The 24117-nt window shown below is 41.2% G+C and overlaps 1 protein-coding gene across 1 annotated transcript in view; it reads right to left on the reverse strand.

Moving 5' to 3' along the window:
- HSD17B4 (hydroxysteroid 17-beta dehydrogenase 4) overlaps positions 1 to 7883 on the reverse strand; it is a 61075-nt gene extending 53192 nt beyond the window's left edge. The window contains exons 1-3 of the mRNA XM_040090514.2: positions 7763 to 7883; positions 4966 to 5019; positions 156 to 263 (exon numbers count right to left, since the gene is read on the reverse strand). Of these exons, the coding sequence (XP_039946448.1) occupies positions 156 to 263; positions 4966 to 5019; positions 7763 to 7823 (223 nt within the window). The 5' untranslated portion in view covers positions 7824 to 7883. The remainder of the gene's footprint in view (positions 1 to 155; positions 264 to 4965; positions 5020 to 7762) is intronic.
- Between the last annotated feature and the right edge of the window lie 16234 nt (positions 7884 to 24117).

Consider the following 24117-nt stretch of genomic DNA (forward strand, 5'->3'; position numbering starts at 1 on the left):
TCTGTGCCCTCACTCCACATGATATTACACCTGTTTAATGTATATGTTATCAGCAAGCTGAGAGTAGTCTTTCACTAAGCAGCCTCAACTCTTCATTTAACATGGCCACTATGCCTACAGATAAAGCATTGCACTCATCTGGAAAAACAACATACCATAATTGGGTACTGCTTTCCCTCCTTTTGCTCGGATTTCATCCACAACTTTGTCAGCAGCTGAGGAGCTTTTGCCATATCCCTTAAAATCACCTCCAAGATCATTCACTGTGTATGACAAAAAAATGAAATTTTTGTTGTTAACATTCAGACTTCATGGTCTGTCCTTACCTCTCTATCACACTGGAGGTTATAAGGAGTATTAATAAAGCCTGCTGCATCTGGATCTTATTGAAAACTACAGATAGAAAAACAGTAGGACATAAGACTTTTTTTTTTTTTTTAACAGTGCAAACATACATTAGTCCTTTTTCTTTAAATAATATGGAAAACAGAACATTTCCCCCTTGTCCTCCACCATGTATTCAACTTGTTTGCCCTGCCCAGGCTACCTCTGTAACTGTGTTGTAATTCAAAGATTCAGATCTAGATTACACCACAATCATAGGCAATTTATTCCAGTCTCTACCTAATGCATGAAGCATAAGCAAGACCGGCAAGACTCTGTTCCTGTTTAATAGAGTACCTGTGTTGGAGAAGGCAGGAACAGGATGGGACTGCCAGGGTAGCTGCTCTCAATCTTTTTAATGAAGCATCAGTCTCATTACAGGGGTAGAGACAACTGAGACAAAAAACAACAGCTCACAGCCTGCTAGCAGCACCTACAAATTTCTTTGTTACAGAGCGTTTTAAAAACTTTTCAGCTAACAGTATACTGCTAAAGCTTACAGACAGTTGTTTTAGCCACTCAATTATAGCACACATACACTTGCTTGAAACAATGCTCACTTGTATGGTTTTTTTATTAACAATGCACAGTACCCTTATTAAGCTTAAGACCTTCTACCACCTTGCCAGGCATATATTTTTGGCAGTGTTAAGATTTATTCAAGCCAAACCTAGAAACTCAGCCTTTGTTTCCCATGTCCTTGTTTGCTATACTAGTTATACAGTTATACTACAGTATCTAGTTTCAAATTTTTCAGCTGCAGCAAGTTCTGAGTTCTAAGCTTTTTCCGTCTGAGGCCTGCTTTCTCAGCTCCTAAAAATCATTTTTCCTTTAGTGTTTCCCACAAGTAGCTATACTGTTACCAGTCAATACCACCATAAAAGAGATCCAGCAGTCTGAACAAAGTGAGAATAGCCTGCTCTGGAGCTTCAGATCCTGCTCCTATGGGATGAGAGGCCCACCTGACACACAGAGCTATTCCAGGCGGCTCTCCACACTAGAGCGCATGTCACTAATGGCAGCTGGAATGTACTGTTGACACACTCTGCTGCACTCCTATATTTCCACATCCCACAGCCTCACAGAATTACCAGGTGAACAAGAACACTCCCAAAAAATCTCATACAAACATTGTATTTGGACAAAGAACTTCAAAAAATGGCAAGAAGCTGTTTAAATGGGTTCAAAACGCAATTATAAGAAAGGCAGAATTGACTGAATTTACATGCAACACTGGTATTCTGCTAAACAGTCTTTTACTATCGTGAATTCCAGCTTTCCGCCTTTTAGCTTCTAAAGAAGCCAAACACAGTGAAATGCACAAAATATGTGGGATATTCTTGCTGGTCTTGCTGAAAAAAAGCAATGCGAAGTCTGTTGTATCATCACAAAATGAAATAAACCAATTTTGTGGGGTTTTTTTGTTTTTTAAACTCTCCACGTAAACAGGAACAGCTTGCAGGACACACCAAAAGTAACTCTGTATTATCCAGATCAAGAAGTCTCATCTGGAATCCTATATTCACCCATGTGTGCAGCACTTCAAGAGAAATGTAGAAACACAGCAGAAAATTTGTGAGTAAATAAAAATGCCTAAGTCCAGAAGAAGTGAGAATCAAAACGGGAGGGACACAACATGTCAAAAAAAAGAAAAAAAAGAAAAAAAAAAATCCACCAGAAAAAAACAACCAACTATCAACAAACCAAATCCAAAAAATGTCCAGCCTGAACAAGGAAGTACAAGTACCTTGACAGACTGATAGAGAAAATGAAGGAGACAAAATCTCCAAGTTAATATATCAATTATCTAACAATCCAAACATGCAACTGACACAATTCGAGTGAGGCATTAAGGAAAATTTCTAAGTGTAGTGATGTGTTAGGACAGGGAATACAGGCAGACTGCTCTGTCTGCAACATCCATGATACTAAAGGAAAGCGACTCAGGAACAACACCTGGGAAAGAAGAGTGAACAATTTGGGTGGTAAACATATATAAACCATTCAGTCTTGTTAAGACCTTACAACTCTTTACCACAGACAGGATTATATATGCTTATCCTACACTTAAATAGTAATTTGCTAACAAAAACTTAATTAAATATTTGGTAAAATTTTTAGAGGTGGCAAAGTACCTTACGCCAAGCACAGGCACTATGGAGTGAAACAAAAATGAGTATGCAAGAAAGAGTTGAACTATTCTAGGCTTTGAAAATAGTAACTCCTTGAGTGTGATAGAGCAATGAAAAAAAGCCCTAACAACAAAATAGACAAATAACATTATTTTAAGCCCAAGCTTTACATCATGCAATTTTCAGTGGAAAACATGCAGTGGAAAAGAGCCTGTAGTAGTTGCGGCAGAGCATATAGTCTGAACCTTGGAGAAGAACTCCTCTAAAGATATGATTCTGACATTAGCAAAGCAGCAGAAGCAAATCTGAAGGGTAAAACAGTTGGCGCAGAGCACGTGACATCTACAGTACAAGTTTTTTAAATAAGCCACCTGATTTCTTGTGGTAATCTGGTGTCACAAACCAAACACACATAAACAATGTAGGGCTGCTGATAGATTGCATCTTCTGGTTTGTTTTTAAAGGACTCATGCAATTCAATACCATTTCACTAGGCAAACAAAAATACAAGATATGTATCAGGAGAGATGCTTCAAAAGCATGACCCTAAACTAAACTAAAACAGCAATAAAAAAGCCCTCAGACAGACCAGAAGGAACAGCAGGTCTGGATACAACATAGGATGTAAGACAAAAGCAAATCATCCCTTCTTTCTGCTTTCAACTTCTCCTGACAAGAGGCATGAAAGAGATAAAGAATGACAAAAAACAGGTAGCAGGCAGCCGTTGGACGGTGAGAACAGGGAGTTTTCTACCTAGGTTGCTCTTGTCAGTCTAACCACGCCAACAGCAACTCACTCAACAGAGATGCAGGACTGGACAAAGGCATCATGTTGGGGCTGTTATTCTTCCAGATACTCAAAATATTCCTCCAGAGTATTTGATCACTGTTCTTACAATATGCCTTCATTTCCAAAACTTATAAAAGGGAACTTGTTTTACAGAGACAAGACAGATATGAACTTCATATCTCCTTGAGTTTTAAAAATCTAAATGTTTATACAAGTAACTTCTCAACTCCTTGAAGTCAAAATTGTAAGAGAACAAGAGAAACAAATACAAGCATGTAGAGGTAACTGCAAGACAAGCTGTGATGAAGTGTCCAAAAGGAAACAAGAATTTGCCCTTACAGTCAATTCTTAACTTACTGTTTAGTTATTACACAATAAGGCCAAGAGATAAAGGAGCATATGCTGTAGTCAGGCAACAGAATACATTTTCCTTCAGATCATTCTGGAAAGTCAGACCACCATCATCTACAGAGCATTAATACAAAATATTTGGACTCCTTCAGTGACATAACTTTTGCTAAATAAGAACTCCATGTGAGTTATTCACATCCATGGTAAATACAGCAAGTATCAAAGATGGCAATTAACAGGAAATAAAGAAGGAAAAACAAGGTGGATTTTTTTTTTTTTTTAAGTTGTCTACACACAAACTCATTTTTAATCAATGACGTAAACCCAAATAATTTTAATGAAATTTTGTAAACTGATATTGGGATTGCCATTAGAAAACTACAAAAAAACAGTGAGCAAGTTCTTGTCCATAATCTCTTTAAACATTTAATCTTGAACTTATCAGCAATACTCATACAAATTCATTCATAGGCAGCAAAATGATAAAATCACAGACTCATCTTGAAACATCTTGAAAGGTCAAGTCCAACCATTAGCCTAACACTGCCTAGTCCAAGAGTAAACTATATCCCGAAGTGCCACATCTACACATCTTTTAAATACCTCCAGGGGCGGTCACTCAACCACTTCCCTGGCCTGTTCCAGTGCCCAGCAACCCTTTCAGAGAATAATTTTTTCCTAAGAGCCAATCTAAAAATGGCAATGCCAACTGCAGGTGAGTACCCAAAATACAACCTTCAGGACTGCTTTGTGATAAGGCATTTTTCACAACTAAATATGCCCTGCTAAGGTTCAACCAAGGAACAACAAAACCACCAGAAATCCTTTACTGATAGCTATTTGGCACAGACACTGAGACCAGACAGTTCTTCTGTCCCACGAGTGTAGAAAGAAAACAATGCTATTTAGTTACATTTCAGTAACTTCTTTCTTGGGAGAAGGCACTATAAGACAACATATTCACATATTCAAATAGTCATACTGGAAGCTTCTGAGCAGTATTTACCTAAGACAACACACTCTCTGGCCACAGATTGCAGTAAAGACCGGTATGCAGAGATGAAAGTTAAACCTAGGAAATAATCTGACTCAAACTGGCTTTCCAGCAAAGGTAAGCCCTTGGACAAACTTGGGCAACATGTTTCGTAAGAAAATAAAGCACAAAGGCAAAATAAAACAGCAAAAGATAAGATAGAAAACCATTAAATAACAAAGGTTATTGTCAAAAAGGGCATGGACTGTCAAATGCAAGCTATGTGAAAAGGCAAAGGTTACCGTCTGGATCAAGTTAGTTAAGATAAAACTTACCAACTACTGAAGCTCCTCTTTCAGCAAAAGCCAGAGCATATGCTCTGCCCAAACCTATTAAAATAAAAAAGTTAAAAACAAGAGTGAATTTGTTTCCTGGATCACAATTCAGACAAAAGCTACACAAAAATTAATTGCATAAAGAAAAATGCACCAAGTCAACACAAACACCTTGCAAGTTCAAAGTAAAATATTATTTCCCCCAGGAGGTCAAAAGAAGAACAAAATATAAAAGTAAACAAACAGATAAATAGTAAACAAAACTTCCAGTCAAGAAAAAAAAACCCAAACCCCAAACAAACCATGCTTACTCTTTGTTATTGGATTCAACAGAAGCATCTGGGAAAGCTGTATGCTGCTGAGTTTGTGCTTGTGATAAAAAAATGCATTTGAAAGGAAGAACCTTTAACGTCCTGTTTCAAGTTAATTAATTACTCTCTAAGTGAATAAGATACTTTCCTAGTTAAAGTTAAGATTTGAAAAAGAAACTGAACAATATTTAACTGAAGGTGTATTGAAAAAATCATTTGGGTACAAAGGAATGCCTAATACCTCAGTTAACCAAAGAGATACATAGCTTGCCCGTCGTAAGAGAAGACTGTCATTTCTGCATCACAGACAAAAGAGTCTTGAATCTTCACTCTGGTTTAGATTGTAGTTGTGTTTGATATCTGTTACAATAAATGATTTACAGATATATTATCCACTGTACCAGTCAAAAGTTGTTGGGATTAATGGCACTGATCCTTTTTTTATTAAGTTCAAAAGAAAAGGAGATTCAAATTATCAAAAAATTATCAAAAAATAATGAGTCAGAAAAAAGTTTCTCAGAATGCAAACAGTATCTCTTTGCACCTCACCAGGACATTCAAAGCCAGTTCTCCAGAAAAAAATGGGGGGAAAAATAAGAACTGTATAGACTGTTTTAAAGCACACTAATCTCACGGCAACAAGTTGCAGATTTGCTTAAGACTCCCCTAGGCTGCTGCAACAGAGTATCACACGTGAGGTGCATATACATCTACCGCTCATGTAACCCAAGTCCAAGAAAACTTTTTGTTTGTTTTGAAAAGCCACTGAGAAGTGCACAAAGCCCAGACCATGTTATATGTGCTGATCTTCTCAACTGCTAAGAATGGATTGAACACTTCAGAATCAAAACCAATCTTCTTTCTAAAAGAAACACTGTTTAGCTATGTATGTACGCGAAAACAAGCATCAGTTTAACAAATTAGTGATTACACATGTCTAAATAAATTCTCTGCACTGATCTGTTCACCAGGATCCAAAAAAAAATCAATGCTGAAAAACAATGCTCTTAATAATGCAGTCTAACTATAGTGATGTAAATTAAAAGCAAAACAAGAACTAATCTGTAGATATAAGGACCTCCCTTAATCTTGGCTTAAATTTAATCAACTCTTACTAAAAAGATGTTGTGAAATGAAACATACAAGACAAATTTTCTCTATTAACAAGCCATTTTCAAGCTGTCCAACCCTAGGAGTACAAGGGTCACTGTAAACACACTTATGACACACAGCTTTTACTCTGTGCAATACTTTTTAGAAGTTTTGTTACTGCCACAGTCACCTTGTTTTGCTATTATGCAAAGTGTTAACCTGTTCTCCAGTGAAACTTAGTATATAGGGAAAAGGCCACAAGTATAGATCTGGTAAAAGCAGAAAAGCACCACTGAAAACCTGGTCTCATTGTAATGATGTTGGTCACATTCAGGCGAGGTCCATGTTCACCATGTTCAGTGCTTTCCAAAACATCTTCTTCACAAGACATCACTCAATCTACTGCCCCAAAATTACTCCTCTGGCTCACAAAGTGAGAGCAAAAGTCCACCGTGGGGAGGGCAGAACCTTTTCAGAGTATGGCTGAAAAAGTTTCCTAAAGAGGTCATCACAAAGGCAAATTTTGCCTCTCACTCATCCACGCTGACAGCTCGTATTTTTGCTTAACCATCACAGCAGGCAAAGGCCAAAGCACAGATGCAGAGGAAGAAAAAAAAATAATAAAAGGGGGAAGAAATAAACAACGAAAAAACCCCAACCAACCCTACGCCATAAAAACAAGTACAAAAACCTTTCCTGGCAAAACCAAGCATTCCACAGCAGGCCACGTTCTCTGGAGAGAACAAGCCTGCAGACCACCAACAGCGCAGGCCAGCCCTACTGCTGACAGAGATCTCTCCCACCCGCTCCCACCTCCCTGCAGGCCGGCTCCCGGAGCAACGCCGGCATGGAAGGCAGCAGCAGGCGGGCGGCTGCTTTCTGCAGCACCGATGGCACACGTGAAACCCCTGCCGGAGCAGCACTGTGCCAAGACACACGGGTCACACGCCTCTGCCACTAGGTCCGAGGCCCAGTTGGAAAGAATTAGGATACCAGGATAGCGCTTGGAGGAGGGCATCCATTGCTGAGCGGGGCGCAGCTCCCTTGGTGCGTTTGAACGGCAGAAATCCCCCACGGTCAGTGGGGTTACCAACGTGGGTAGCGCTGGGCCGCCCTCGGACGGCAGCAGCTCCCCAGGGCAGCAGAAGGCACGGCCCTGACCCCTGCACAGCCTTGGCACGGCCGGGGCCGGGACGGACAGCGCCTCCCCCGCAGCCCCGCTTCTCCCCTCTGCGGAAACAACCCGCTTTCCCCCGCCAAAGCCGGACCGGCCGCCCCCGGGGAACCTGCCAGGGCCGCGGGCAGCGGCGGCGGCGCGGAGCCCGCACAGCCCGGACTTCCTCCGCGCAGCTCCACCGCCTCCCGCGGGCGCGGACATCCCGGCCGGCGCTCACCTCCTCCGGCGCCGGTCACCAGCACCACCCTCCCGTCGAACCTCAGCCCTGCTGCCGCCATCGCTTCGTGCCGCCCGGCACCGCCGCGCTGCCAGTCCGACCCCGCTGCCCGGCCCCGGCCCCAGCCCGCCCGCGGGAGGGGCAACACGGGGCGGGCAGTGCCTCCGCACCGCGCGTGCGCCAGCACCGCCGCCCGCTGGGAACTGTAGTGTGCGATGGGCCGCGAGGGGATGGGCAGGGGAAGGGGAAAGAAAGAGGAGAGGAAGAAACAGGGAGGGGGAAGGAAAGGGTAAGTCATGGAGGGGTGGGAATGAGGGGATAGGAAGGAAGAGGGAAGACGGGGAGAGGAAGGGTTGTGGAAAAGAATGGAGGGGATGGGATGGGATGGGATGGGATGGGATGGGATGGGATGGGATGGGATGGGATGGGATGGGATGGGATGGGATGGGATGGGATGGGATGGGGAGAGGAAGTGAAAGAAGGGAAAAGGAAGAAATAGGGAAGGGGAGAGGATGGGAAAGGGAAGGGGAGAGGATGGGAAAGGGAAAGTGATAGGGAAGATGTGTGCTAATGTCTTTACAAATGATTCAATGGGTGAAAATAAGGGTGTTAACGTTTTTGAAATGGTTCTTATGTCGCTATTAACTTCAAGCAGCAGGTTTGTTGCAGAGCCCTGACAGCTTGACTTCTGATACAGACAAAGGTCTGCACAAGCTTGGGTTTCTGAACTGTGGGGTAAAATGCCAGGTTGAAGGGGGGGATATGTGGTAGGTGGTTCAGGAGGGCTGTACATTCCTAGTACCTCAGCCGATGGGGAAAGGAAGAGGGCAACACGTGACCAGGAGTTTAGGATGAAAGGAGGCTACGTCCTCCAAAACCTCGAGACATAAAACCTTGCAGACGTGTGCCCTAGTGAATTCTCTCCTTTTATTCAAATAAAGCTGAAGGACTCCTCTGTCTGCTTTAAGGACACTGGCTTTTCATATCGTGATTTTCCATACAAAAAGAAGGGATGGGGAATGGAGGGGAGGGAAGGTAGAAGGAGAGGAGAGGAAGGGTTGGGGGAGGGGAAGAATAAAGGCAAAGGAAGGAAGAGGAAGGGATGGGAAAGGGAAAGGAATGGGTGGGGAAGGGATGGGGAAGGGAACGAAAAGGGGAAGACAAGGGGAGAGGAAGGGATGAGAAGGATAAGGAAGGGAAGCAGGAGGGCCTCTGGATGGAGGTGATAGTGCCCAGGATCAGCCCTGCCTGGCCCTGCTTTCCCAGGCTAGCTGTGAAAGGTGGAAAGGAGCAGGCTGTCCTGTCCTGTCCATGTGTACAACGAGGCCATTGCTGGGCTGGATTGTGAGCCCACGCTGCCCTAGTGTAAGACATCATGACTCCATTTGAAGTTAATCCACACTTACTTCTGTTATATTAATCTTACAGTTTATGGTGTGCGATTTTTCCAATGGAAAACACTGCTTTCAGCTCTGGGAACTCTCTATATCAAGCAATGAAAGTGCAATACACCACCCTTTCTTTGTCCCACAGATTTTGGCTGCCTATGTGTGGAGGGTGGTGCTGGGTGCAGGCACCTGGGAGCTTCAGGGCAGCCATGGGGTACAGGCCTGGCATGCCAGTGCCCAGCACAGCATTCCCACTGGATCCAAAGGACCTGCCACCAGGCACTGCTCAGACCTTCTGACAGGGTGCTGGTGCCTCTGGGAAGTTGTCTAAGAAAATATAAACTGCTTTTTGCAGCAGTTGTGGAAGACTGGGGAAGCTGAGGGAGAAACAGCCCTGCAGACACCCAGGCCAATGAAGAAGGAGCGAGAGCAGGTGGTCTAGCTGCAGGAGCAGATCACCTGGAGCCTGTAGAGAAGACCATTGTGAGGCAGCCCATGGAGGTCCACACTGGAACAAGTTTGCTGGCAGGACTTGTGATCCCATGGGGTACACTGGAGCAGCCTGTTCCTGAAGGAATACACTCTGTGGGAGGGACGCACGCTGGAGTAGTTCATACAGAGCTCCAGCCTGTGGGAGTGACCCCATGGTGAAGCAAAGGAACAGAGGGAGGCACAAAGAGTAGCAGAGTGCATTGTGTTTAGTTGAACCAGCCCGTGGGTTAAGTATGAATGTACACACTTAATGATAATATATTGCAGGTGTTGTGTGAGACAGTGCTATTCAGAATGTAATTGTTCTGGCATTTCATAGGGCCAATGCTTAAATCTAGGCGGTGCCCAGGGAACAGAGAATTGAGTAAGGAGTTATTTTTTTGGAGAAAATCATCTACAGGCTCCCTCTGCACAGATGAACTTTAGTTCATTATTAACCTTTCTTGTAAGCTTTGGATTATTTCTGGAGCTAATAGAAAGAATAAATGGTTTTGTTGCCTGGTTATATTCTTGGCTATAAATGCTTTACTGTCTGCACTAAAGAAAGGTGATAGTTTCCTGAGCGACAGCTATTTGGAGACTTCCAAAATAAAATAAATCATTATTTCTCACCTCAAAATATCTGTGGAGTTCACTCTTTTAGAAACAGTGGGAACAGAGACGAATCGTCTATGATTTTATGACACAGTTCGGCTTGCAGGGGTTTGAAAGCTTCAACTGCAACTTATACTGCGGGCACTAGAGCGAGCTCGAGCTACGGTAAGACAGCTCAAAGCGCCCACGTTCATAGTTACGCCCACAGGGAAACTACTGGAAACTACAGAGAAACAAAACAAAAACAACAACAACAAAAATTCTGAAGGCAACCAAGGGAATGTGCATGAGATAAATAATCTGCAATCAATCATAAGTTTTAAGTGTCGGAAATATCGTTGACTGTGCGCAGAAACAACCCATTGCACTGGAGGTGTGCTATTCTGTCGCAGCACTAAATACCCTCACAACTAATTAAACTTTCGAAGTTTGTCTATGCCATTTGAATGCAGCTCAGTTGAAGAGCGAATTGCCCAGCAGTGAGGGGCCCGGTGCAACCGGATGTGTTTTGCAGAGAGAACATTGCTGATTGTGGTTTGGCTGTGCTGTGCTTGGCAGCAGGAGAAGGCTCTTTCCTGCGGGGGGGGAGGGCAGAGCGGTGAGTCAGACTGCAATTGCTCTTCCTGAGGAAGTAACAGATTGAGCCCTTAACATCTGTGAGCTTTGGTTCAGCTTCAATACTCAATATTTTGTTTATTCTTGCTACAATGTGGGATTGGGCTCCCACCTGGGAAAAGAAAGGAAAGTCTCCAGAATGCTGTGAGAGCAGCAACTAGTAAAGACTGGAAATACCCGCAAAGACTGAGTGGTCGTCCTTTCAGTACAAGTTTTATTTGCATAATCCCCTGTGTAACCCTATTCTAGAGCACCACAGGTCTGTGGGCACTTCTATAAACAAGTTCTTAAGAGAACCTGGTTCATTTTCAGTGCTGATTCTCTCCAGCACCAGATCTTTCACGATCCTGAACAAGTCATTTCAGCTCTAGTCTTTCACACTCCATAGTCTTCCATCTCCTATTTTTTTATAGATGATGGGCTATTCAAGAACAGGATTTACTTTTGAATTTGCCTAGAAATTAGTGCTTACTTAGCCCAAATAAAATCAGTCCCTGTAGTACTTCTATAGCAGAATTTGTTGTTTAGATACCAAATAACAGTCCTTGTTAACAAGTCAGGAACTTTTACGCCTACCTTATTTTTTGTGCACAGAGTGGGATTAAAATCAAGTTCACACTCAGAAACAAAAGAGTTTCCTCAACAGATTGGTGGGGTGTTTTTTTTTTCCTGTAAAACAAAATAAAGTGCACTGCAGAGATAGTACATCATTCTATATTTTATGTTTTTAAAGTGAAACTTGTCTGTATTAAAAAGGTGCAAAATACAAATAATCACTCTGGATGGAAAGGTGTTTAATGGGTTCCTCAAGCAGCCAGAAGAGCTTTGTTCCAAAAGTCATACAGCTATCAGAAAATATCCGTATCTGTCTGCAAAAAGGTATGACAGTACTGCTGCTGCTTACCAAAGTGAGATGATGGTAGGTGGAAACATGAGCAGAGCAGGTGTCAATCCACAAACCAAGATCAGGTGCCATAATGAGTTTTCAGTGATTGAGGCATAGTGTGAGAGTAATAGCAGGATATCCACAATCCAAACACAGCCAGACAGGGTTTAACAAAGTAAGTCAGTTCAAAAAGGAAGAAAAAATTTGGTCTTAGTGAGCAGTGTGGACTAGCATATATTTGTCATTAACATTTATACTGACATTTCAGACATTTTTCTCCAGGAGAAATTTGCCAAAATGCCCACACAGTACCTTGTAATACTGAATGTGATGCTGTTTCTTTTCTGGTACACTTGAATGCCTAGAGCAGGTAAGCTCTTTTCATCAACAGTAAATTTTCATGGTGTGCACTGAAACAAATTTGGTGTATGTTCTAACATCTTTTGGCTAACAGGTTAGATAACTGGATTAGGCTTCTTTTCTTTTACAAGTCTTTTATAAACTAGGGGCTTGCATGTGTTTGGGGTACTGTGGGAGTCTTAATCCAACTGGAAACAGTTTCTACTGTCTGCTGCTAGAGATGGTGAGCACCTTGGAAACTTTTGTTCAGGGGCAATAAAAGAATTGATTGACTTGCTTTTACTCTGTCTTTTTCAATATTACTAAAAGATCTTTTGGGATTATAAAGATAATTTTGAAGTACTTTATCTGCTTGCTAAATGGTTTTGCTCATGGAGATTTGCAGAGGCTTATTCACTGAGAACAAAGACTTCTCTATAAACATGATTGATGGGGAAGATGTTTCTTGGCATGACCAGGAACTAGATACTGAATCCATGTTAAAAACTGTAGCACCTTTACTGAATACTGCATAGGCAAGGCCTCCAGCAGATGGTGCTTCCCAATAGCCTTATTGCTGTTACAGATGGGCAGTGCAACGGGTTGACTCTTTCAATTAAGGGACGAATATTAAGAGAAGTTCTATTGCTGTATAGTTATGTTATTGTGATTTGTTCTCCACACAGTCCTCTTTCCCTTCCCCCTTGCTTTGTTGTCACTGGACAGCCTTGGTAGTCGGGGCATTTGGGAGGAGGGAAGGCTTGTTACTAGGAGGCGGGGCATGGCAACACCTGACCTCCAACCAAATTGCAAGAAAGCAGTCTCCACCAATGGATGGTGAGGAAGAGTTGATTGGCAGAATTTGGGTGGGGCCAGGGTTACCTGATGCTGCACCAGGGGTACAAAAGGCAGAGCAGCCATTTTGTGAGCACATGGTACTTTGGTTCCATGCTCCCAGCGCTGCTCTTTCTCCTTATTCAGTAATTTGTTGTATTTGTAAGGTTTAATAAACCTTGGAATTTTTAAAGTGGAAGGTTCGTTTCTCACAGTGCTCCAACACAGATGTTAGTTTGAACAAAGATTTTTTTTTTTTTTTTTTTTGCTGTGACCAAAGATGCCTTGCTTGCATCCTCCCTATTTCCCCTCTCCCTCCCTGCAGCCATTCTCTGGCTGCCAGTGCACAGAGGTCACTGATGGGTCTCAGGCCCTGAGCTGATCACATGTTTATCTCACAGAAACCAACTGTATGGCCCAGCTCACAGTAGTAATTACTCTCTCAGTAAATGTGTTTAGATAAAACTGCTTAAAACCCCCCACTGAGAAATTCTTCATAGCTTGAATGTAATATTTCTACTGATTCCTTTCATCTGCAGGAATACCAGCATATAGTAGTATTTCCATTCGAGCTTCCATTCTCTTGTTTTATTTTTCTGTGAGCCCACATCAGATTAGTAAATGGGGATTTTTTGCCATTGCATCCATTGTTTGTCACCTTCAGAACCTGAAAAGCAGCTTTCCTGATGAGATGTGTAGGGGCAGCCCACTGCGTAGTTAACAGTGCACACATTCTTATGCACCAACTGCAATGTAAATGCAAACATTTTTATAGCTGTTGTCAACAGCACACATCACAGGAGGTCTCATATCCCTGTTTGGGCAAGAAACATTAATTTTGGCATTTGTTGCACATACCACTCAATTAAGTGGAAAATTCAAGCAGGGGGCACAAGCAGAGCACTATGGAAGCTCTCCATTTGATTCCATCAGAGACTTAGGATTTAAGGGAGACCGAAGCCCTGGGTTAGTCAGGGCTTGGTGGACTGCTGAGCAGGTATGAAGTGACATAGTAGTAGAACAAACTTTTGAAGCAGAAACTAGTTGTTTGTATACATCAACAGCTTTGAAAATACATCCTGTGGTGAGAAGTTAGAGAGATGCCAGCAAAAGGTTATGGTGCTAGTCCCATAACAGAACCACCCTATTCCATCCTCAATGATTCTTCATGGAAATCCATTAAACTGGTTCCCTTGAAGCAACAAAAAACAAAACAAAACAACAACAACAACAAAAAACCACACAAAAAACCACAAAAAATCAACAACAACAAAAAAACACAACAAAAAACCCCACAAACAACAACAACAACAACAAAAACCCACAAAAAACACCCAACCCAAAACACTAAAATCCCACAAGGACTAAAAATGAGAACTAAAACAAGAAGTAGAAAAACTGGCTAATAACCATATGTCACATTCTGTGGAAATCAGGTGCATATTTGCACTACTACTACTATACAAGTAAACAGATTCTGCAGCTGAGCTGAATCTTTATTAACACATCGAAGACTTGAAATGCTTCCCGAAAAAACTGATTTGGTGCAGTTGCTTCCTGAATTAGCAGCCATACTGAGATTTAGAACAGCAAAAAATTCCAAGAGTTTCTGCTACTAGAATAAACCCAGGCACATCCTTTAATGAACACAAAGTGTTGCACAAAAGGTTAAGTTACTTTTAAATTGTGCCTTCTAAAATTGCCTCTCAAGCTGCCACCAAGGACATTTTACAGTTCTTCACCCCAATTTTTCAGAAGTTTTCTCTGTGCACAACATACATCCGTTTCCCCCAGATTAACAGCAGACAGCAGACAGTTCCAGTTGTCTTTCAGAAATACCCACTCTGCCAAATTCCATCCCAACCACCCCAAGGATGCAAATTAAAGCAAAACACCACAGGTTCATATTGTCTGTATTCCATGGTGAGAATTCCTCCCCAACTTAAGTAACGAAAAATTTTAATCAAGAATACATGAAGAATGGAATAGTCTTCTGTTTAGAAGTAACATGGAGAACAGTCAACTAACAACATAAACACTTTTTCCTGTAGTTTGCTTGTACTCTTCAGCACTTGCTCTCTGACACAGTCTGGTCCAGTGGTGAAGGCATTGCAGCCTTCCTTGCTAGAAGTGTCTTTAAAAAGCCATCTAGACTGATGGAGGCACAGGAACTCTCAGGCACAGAGTGATCAGCTCTTTATGGCACTCTCAAGTGCAGAGTGAGTCACTCTTTGGGAGACTGCCTGAGCAGCAGAGCCACGTTTGTCACCCCGGGCAATGCAGGTGTAAAAGCAGCGAGCCGGTCTCCAGGAGAGCCTCTTTATTCCACGATATCCAATATCCGGAGGAGAAAAAGCCAAGTGGTCCCAGGGGATAGGGATTACCAGAAGCGGGGTTTCACAACTTGGCCAATGGGGAAAGGAATTGGGAAAGGGGCCAATCAGGAGAAGGATCCAAAAAGAACCCATCAGGAAGCGTAAAAACCAGGAACAAGGGAAATAACCAATAGGCTATGAAACATTAACACAGAACTGCGAAGGCTCATGTGTTGAAATATTTTTTCTCATCTTGAACCACTAGGAAAGCTCTCAAAGGGACTTCCCAAAGGAGAGTCCCTGTGAACTGGGGCAGCTTAGGGGCTTCACATGGGTTGAAGAACTTTTAGTCACCCTGAGCTATGGAAATCTCTCAAGGCAACTTCACAAAGGGGAGGCAGCCCTAACTGTGCACTCTCCAAAGGAGTGAACTGTCCTTTGTCCCCGGTCTACCATAGCTTTTCTAATCAGAAATTAGGTAGAAAGTCAAAATACCCCAGCCTAGGTTCTCCCAGCTCCAAACAGTAGCAAGGACTAGTTTTCTTTGGTACTGTTTTATAAAGGGACTCATTCCCTGTTTCCGTATTTTATAGCACGAGCCCCTCAGTTCTAGCTCTGGGGTAAACCATAGATTACAGGGTCATAGGATACTGGAACTGTAGGATTAAATGTATTGTCTTACTTAGACTTGTACTTATAGCAGGCAGTAATCCTTATTACAGTGTGGATAGCAAAGCAGATTTAATGAGGTCTTTGTCTCATCACAACCCTTCCTCCCAGAAATGAGCTGAGCTTTCTTTGCACTTTTCCCTAATAGTTTCTCATATGATGGCACAGCAAATGTATCTTTGGGAGTGTCCGTATCTCTGAAATCAAGTTAGGCAGCCTGTAAATGAGACAGCTTCTTGGTTGGGCAAAGAGACTCACTTTAGTTCCAAGGATGAGATAATTTTTCTGTTGCTGAATTATCAAGATCCTTGAGATACAGAACCAGCTCTCTTGAAAGTAACAGCTGATCTCATGTCATGTCCCCCGACTCATGCACTTATTCCCCTTCTGGCTCAAAGCCCTGTGGGATAACAAACCAGTCAGCCTCAGTCTCTTCTATTTCTGCCACCTCTTAGTTGGCCTAGCAGATCATACACAGTTGTGACTCTCCAAAAAAATAAAACCGACCCCTAACAAACAAAGCAAAAAACCACAGTATCTCCATTCCAGTCACAGAAGTAAGCTGAAAGCATCATCTCAGTGCTTTTGGAATGGGGAAAGGCTGTTCTTTCATGTCACAGAAACCCTTAATTAACTGTAGGTTATCAACAGCCGGGGGACTTTCTCCTCAGAACCTTAGCCAAGCCCAGCTACTGAAATAGACTCCCCAAATAAAAGAGTAAATCCTGCTCAAGAAACACAAGTAGTTTTTTCTATACTATTTGGTAATGGACCATAACTAGTGCATTTGTATTCCCACACAAGAGAAGAAGGGTTGGTGGTATGAGCCCTACATGAGCTGATTTATTCCATCTACACCACCATACTCCCTGTATTACCCTCAGACAACTTAAATGCAACAGTATTTTTCATCCACCATTAGCTGCAGTTTGGCCAGAAAAATCAAAAATAAATGGATTCTGAAAAAAATGTACTTCAAAATGTCCCACAAATATCTTGCAAAGGAAGAGCTATCATAGGTTAGCACAATTTTGTTTTCTAGATATAGAGAAATGTAAAATGTTTTGCCCTGCCCTGACCGTAGAATGGGTTGCGAGGGGAAGGACAAGGACCTATCAAAAAGCAAATTGGCAGCTAAGTTAACCAATGAGAAGTGTCAGTGCGACTTTGGAAGGAACATTTAAAACTAATCTGCTGGGACTGCCTTGCTCTCTCCTTTTAGAATCAGCAATGAGGTAACATCGGAGGGGTAGCAGGTGGCCTTGAGTCGGGCCTTGCTGCCCTTTTGGGCGGCCGGGCCGGGCCTGGCCGGGGCTCTGAGGGCCGCTGCCCGCACAGGGAGAGCCTGGGCCGGCTGAGCCCCTTTCCCTTGCTTGCGGGCAGGGGAGAGAGGCGGCTGCAGCTCGGCGGCGCGGGGCCGTGTGCTCAGACCGCGGCAGAAAGGGCCAAACCATGGCCCAGCTTAATCACGGCTGGCAGCGGAGAAAAGCAAGCCTGCAGCTCCGTAACAACTCTGAGCTGGACCGCCTTAGATGAGACCGAGGGGTGGAAAAAAGGACCTTTACCAGCTTCCTTTATCAGCACGGCCTTGCATTTTTTCTTCAGCCCTGCAGCCCGGTGTGTGCACGTGGCCTTTGCAAGCCTGGGCGGATTTAACCCTTTCTTAGCAACATGGAACTTTTAAAGCACAATTCTTCCTCAAGAGAAAGAAGAAAGAAAAAAAAAACAGAGGGTACATGGAACAGACACTGCATGAAGGCAGTTAGATGAGAAGTGAAAGAGCTAATATTATTGGAATAGGATTGAAGAACTGGACATTTTTAACCGGACTTTTCTAAGGTAAATTATGAAGAAATGAACTGTTCTTTGCAGCATCTTAGTATTATTTGGGTAGAATGCTATTCTAATCAAAATTAAGGACTAATGTAATAGAGATTTATTTGAGAACATTAAAACCCCTGCTCCTGGGTCAAAGGAGGTCTCAGCCTTTTGAGACAAAGATAATTTTAGATCAGAAGAAGTATTTGTAAATAATACCCCAGATACACTGAGAAGCTCTGTGGATAGAACATCACAGTCTGTGAAAACTCCAGGCGGCAGCAGATGTGTGACATTGGGAGCACTGGACTATTTTGTCTTGTAGCAAACGTCTTCATAAAAGATCTTAGAAGGACTCTTCTCCTAAAGTAATGTGTAGTTATGTCTAAGTAGTGAAACTGACTGAAAATCCTAAGTTGTGTCTTTCTATGTTGTTCAATAAGAAAGTTAATAGTTTGTAAGAGGAAAGAACCATGTTTTAAGGTATCATTCTGCTTAAGTTTTTCTTGTTTCTCAACTTTTTTTTTTTCTTTTCTCAGTCTTTTAATATATGTTAATAAACTATTTTTGTTCATTTTTAAGCTTAAGCCTGCTTTGTTTATTTTTCTCCTAATCTCTCCCTCCCACAAAAATATTAACACTAAAATCCCTACATTAATTAGTGTTTCTGCCCAGTTTCATTAAATTAAAACTATTACAAGAGCTTTAGGTTGCTATGAGGTGCCAGTGGAAACTGGAGAACAACTGTGTGAAAAACAATTTTTCTCTTGGAGTGACCTAAATTTATAAAAACCTTCAGAATTACATCACAAAGAAGTTTCCTTATAGGAAACAGCTGCCATCACAAAACACCTAACGAAAAATACCCAAGATATCTAGAAAGCACAATATGATGCACAAGGCCAGCTGCTGTTTTGTTTCTGCTCATATTTATGCACATAGTAAAAGCACATTTTAAACCCAAATATCTAATACGACCTGAAACAGGAATTAATTTGTCATGAAGCCAATGAAAAGCATGACTTTAAAATCTGGTGTTAAGATTTTTAGAGTAGACAGTAGATGGCCTTACATGTAAAAGTAATTTAATCTAAATCACCGTAACTATAGGAAGCTCTGTCTTTGTCTTCCACCTACCATACCAAGACTTTCCCACAGGGGAGAACAACAAATAGCAAATAAGTTTTGATTGCTTGGGAAAGCTGGGCAAGCAAATTATCTTCTTAATTACATTATTCTTAATCATTAAAGTCTGCTTCTTTGTTTGACACTGTGTAATTATGGTACATCCCAAAGTTATAAGACACCTCTTTTCAATTTGTGCCCTAACAGAAAGAAATGCTGTAAGGGATGTTTCTCCAGAAACTGGTGTTGTATTAGCAAGTAGAAATTTACAGATGGTTAGAAGATATACATCAGCACCTGTATTTCCCAAGCTCACAAGAAAAAGAGGGTATTGATTCAGGAATATCTTGCCCATACATCCCAACTTTAAAATCGGAAAACAGAACTCTAAATAATAAAATGAGTAGTAAGAAAAGAGTTCACTTCAGCAATTTGTATTTTTAACATTAAGACAATTTGATTTGTTACACAGACTGAGTACCATCGTAACTGCAAAGGAAAGCTCTTTGTTTTTATAGGCATGAAAATATCATGTTAACCTATAATATTTAATAATATATATGAATTACAAAGTTGCAATATAATTTCAACTGTGGTATGCAAAATTCAGCTTGAAAAGATTAGAAAATTAGAATGGATAATTATTTCATAATTTTTTTCAAATGCAAGTTTTCTTGTTCTATTGGTTTGTTTGTTTGTTTGTTTTTAACAAACTGGAAATTACATTACTAAGTAATTTTGCAGAGCAATTTGGTTTCAAATAGGAAACTTCCCCCTCCCAAAAGAAGTTTCATTTATGTGAAATGCATAGAAGTAAGATATTACAGAACTTTTATGGACAATTATAATCTCTTTGGATGGTTGTTTTATCCAGAGGACAGATGTTTGCCACTTAACCATGAGTGTTGGCTGACCTGCCCAAAACTCAATAAAAAGCAGTTGTAGCAAAGTTTTTCTGCAAATGATTATGCAAACAGGAATCTTCATCTCATGTATACGAAGCATACCCCTGTAATACATTCAAAAGCACTTCTTGGGGGGGGAGGGGGGGAAGCTCAGAAATATATGTCCTGAAATCACAGCTAAATGCTTACTACACTGATGAGAGTATAGATTATAGCCAAAACAGTATTAACAGCTAAATCAAGACATAGATTTTTCTCTCAGAGATCAAATTACATTGCCAACCCAACCCTCCCCCCCTCCACCAAAAAAACCCAACCAAAACAAAAAACCCCAATGAAACAGAAAAGTGATGTCTGTGGGGTTTTTTCATCAAGTGAAGCAGGTAATGTAGTCTATCTACTCTTCTCTTTTACTTTTTCTCTTCTATCTACCATGTAATGCAATCCTGGGGTAAAAACAGTAGGAAAGGAGTTGACCTGTCTTAAGTGTCATCTGCTCAGAACAGCAGCAAAAGGCAAAGGAAAGCTGTGGTAGGAGATTACCAGAGAGCCAATGCTCACCAAAGAGAGACCGACCATCCAAACCCATGCAAATGTACAACTTACCATCCTTCTCTTAATGCTGTCCTCTCTGACAATGAAGTGGGGTGGATACCTCCCTGCTAGACCCTGAAAATGAGCACACTCTGATCCCTTGAAGAGCTACATGCAGAATTCCAGTTTACCTTTTGTAATGGTCTTAATTTAATGAAACCAGGTAGAAACGGCAATTAATGAAGAGGTTTTAGTATTTATTCTTTTTCTGTGGGAGGGAGAGATTAGGAGAAAAAGCAAAGCAGGCTTAAGCTTAAAAATTAATAAAAATAGTTTTATTAACACACACTAAAAGAATGAAAAAAAAAGTTGAGAAAAAAAAACCTTAAACAGAATGACACTTTAAAACACTCTTCTCTCCCCTTACAAACTATTAATTTTCTTATTAAACAACATAGAAAGACACAACTTGTGATTTTCAGTCAGTTTCACTATTTAGACATAATCACTCATTACTTTAGGAGAAGAGTCTCTCTAGAGTTTTCATGGGGATGCTTGTGGAGTTTTTGCAGACTGTGATGTTCTATTAGCAAAGCTTCTCAGTGTATCTGGGGTACCATTTATGAATACTTCTAGTCTAAAATCATCTTTGTCTCCAAGGCTGAGACCTCCTTTTAACCCAGGATTGGGGGCTTTAAAGTTCTCAATTAAATCTCAATTACATCAGTCCTCAATTTTGATTAGAATTAGCATTCTCCCCAACAACACTAAGATGCTACAAAGAGCAGTCCATTTTCTCCATAGTTTACCCTAGAGAAGTCCAGTGAAAAATGTCCACTTCTTCAATCCTATTCCAATATTATTAGTTCTTTCTCTTCTAATCCACTGACTTCATTTGGTGTCTGTTCTACGTACCCTCTGTTTTCTTTCTCTCAAGGAAGAGCTGTGCTTTTAAAGTTCCATGTTGCTAGAAAAGGGTTAAATTTGTTCGGGCTTGCAAAGGCCATGCGAGGCTGCAGGAGCTGAAGAAAATGCAAAGCTGTGCTGATGGAGGAAGCTGGTAGATGTCCTTTTTTCCACCCCTCGGTCTCATCTAGGGCAGCTCAGCTCAGAGTTGTTATGGAGCTGCAGGTTTTCTTTCTCCACTGCCAGTGATGATTAAGCTGGGCCATGTTTTGGCCCTTTCTGCCGCGGTCTGAGCACGTGGCCAGCACTGCCGAGCTGCAGCCGCCTCTCTCCTCTGCCAGCAAGCGGGAGAAAGGGGCTCAGCCAGCTCAGGCCTTCCCTGTGCGGGCAGTGGCCCTTGGAGGCCCAGCCACGCCCAGCCCAGCCGCCAAAAGGGGCAGCAGGGCCCAATCTGCGCCCGCCCGCTGACTACTATGTTACTTCATGGCTGATTCCGAAGCAAGAGAATCTGCTGAAGACGAGAGTTTTAAATGTTCTTTCTAAAGTCGCACTGGCATCCTTATTGGTCAAACTAGCTGCCAATATCTTGGCTAGCTTTCTGATAGGTCCCTCTCCTCCACTCATCTCCCCCTCGCCAAACCACTCCACGGTTCCGGCACAGAAAAACATTTCACATTTCTCTATAACCAGAAAACAAAACTGTGCCAACGCATGATACCTTTAAAGAGTCACATTATAGCCATTATAGGTAGAAGGGCTGCAAAGTAACTGAAGCCAGCTGCCATCACAATCAGTTTCCTTTTCAGTTTTCTTGGAAAAATGTAATCTCACTAGGGAGAGATATGAGAAAGCAATTGGCCATCTCCTCACTCCATTTTTTTACAAGAATTTATGGGTGGGGTTGAATATTTTTTTTAGAAGAGACATGAGTTGATATTTTTCTTTCAGGGGAAAAAAAAAACCAAAAAAACCCCAACCAAACAAAAAAAACACCCCACAAACAAAAAAATCCCACAAAACCACAAATCACTCCACATCAGTTGCTGAAAGCTTCCAGATCCCTGATGATCTCTGTACCTCCTAAATGGAGGTAAATCTCAAGAGAACTCAAGGCCGAGAACAAGGCTTGTAATTTACCCAGTTGTGTCTTTTTGTTTTTCTGTGCATATCAATATCATTAAGGGGTACCAAAAGTTCTAGTGAATCCCTTCTAAGGTGGCCCACACAAAATGGCCCTGATAACCTCCTTTATTTTGTTTTCATTGCATGGATGAGATCATGCTTCTTTACGTCTTGCAAAATGTATCCAAGATCTGATTTAGCACTTTTTCAATGCATCTAGAAGTCTATAAAATTAGTTTTAAGTTCCAGAACTTCAACAATATTTTCATTGCATTAGTATTTTGATGGCATTAGGCTTTACATATTAACTAAGTGCTGAAAAGACATTAAAGATATGCATCACCTGAGGTATTGATAAATGCCCATTGTAAAATCAATGTGTGATGACTGGATTTTAATGTATTAATAATTATTACCTGATTAAAGCACAGTATTATCAAATTTTCCACACTAAATGATGAGATTATTCTACCCATAATTAAACAGTAGTACTGTAAACTTTTTAAAAATCCTGACTACATCAAGTTTCAATGTCTTCATAAAAGACATTGAATGTCTTCATAAAAGTGTCAATGTCTTCATAAAAGTGTACTACAGGCAAAAATGCTGTCAGTTTATTTCTGAATTTTCATAATTAAAGTTACTATTCACATATGCTGCAGGGGAAAAAATTAACTGCAAAAGTATACAGTTTGAGTGCTATGTCATGTCATAAGTATATGGCAGGTGTTTGGAATGCCAACACAATTGGTTTCTTTCATCATTGTGGAACTCACTTTTCTGTAACTCAAAATGAATGCCAGACAAGAACCATTGTTACAGCATCTCAGAAGAATGCAACTCAATTGCAAGCTAAATATAAGCTCCCTTAGCCATCAAGTTTTCATGCTTACAATCAGATCTCCATTGGCAGATAGTAAGCTCAGTAAGAAGGTCCAGGGTACCAAAAATATATATAGCTCATATCCATGTAAGTTGGTGTTAATTTTCAAGGTACAAAGATAATTTCAGCAATTTTTATCACAGAGAAAATTCAAGTTTGAGCAGTCAAAATATTCTGGTTCATAGCCAGAGATAATCTTCTGTGCTTTACACAGCAGACGCATGTAATACACCTGGTTCTAAACAAGGTACTCTCTCCTTTCAGTAACTGTTACCATTCATTATAAACTATGCTATTTTGGGAGAATCAGGACATAATTTAAAAATAGGATTTGTAGGTAAAACTATTTTAATTTCTAGAAGTCAAGTTCCTTTTTATTCTCACCCAGGAGGAAGAATTGTTAAAGAAAACAAACACCTGTCTCTTTCCAGGTAGGGACATAAAATAAATACACCAGAAACTAAACTCTTAACAATTTGTACAATTTTCTCCATGATGTTCCATCCCTATACATGACTTGTGATGGACAGAAATAGTGTATTTACTGTTTAGGTAAAGCACAGGAAGGGATCTTACATGATAACTGCTTCAGATGTCAACCTATTAAGTTACTTCTTGGCAAATTCTGTGTACCGTCTTTACATCAATTCCCAGTTGTTTCCAGACAAGTAGCACATCAATCTTCTCTCTCAGCTGAACACCAGTGGCTTCCATAAAAATGAGTTCACATTTTTAACACGTTTCTCTTGCACATTTCCAGGAATATTAAGAGCCTGATGACCAACCTGAATAAAACTTAAATTTCTCTCTTAAAAATCACAAGTAATGCTGAAAGCAGATGTCAGATTGCTGCAATGCTTTTGTTGCTAGCACAATTTAGAATTTAAATATGATAAGGGGAAAAGAAAAAAAAAAAAAGGACAAGAGAAG

This window comes from Hirundo rustica, chromosome Z (genome assembly GCF_015227805.2).
Source record: "Hirundo rustica isolate bHirRus1 chromosome Z, bHirRus1.pri.v3, whole genome shotgun sequence".
In the NCBI taxonomy this organism is placed as follows: domain Eukaryota; kingdom Metazoa; phylum Chordata; class Aves; order Passeriformes; family Hirundinidae; genus Hirundo; species Hirundo rustica.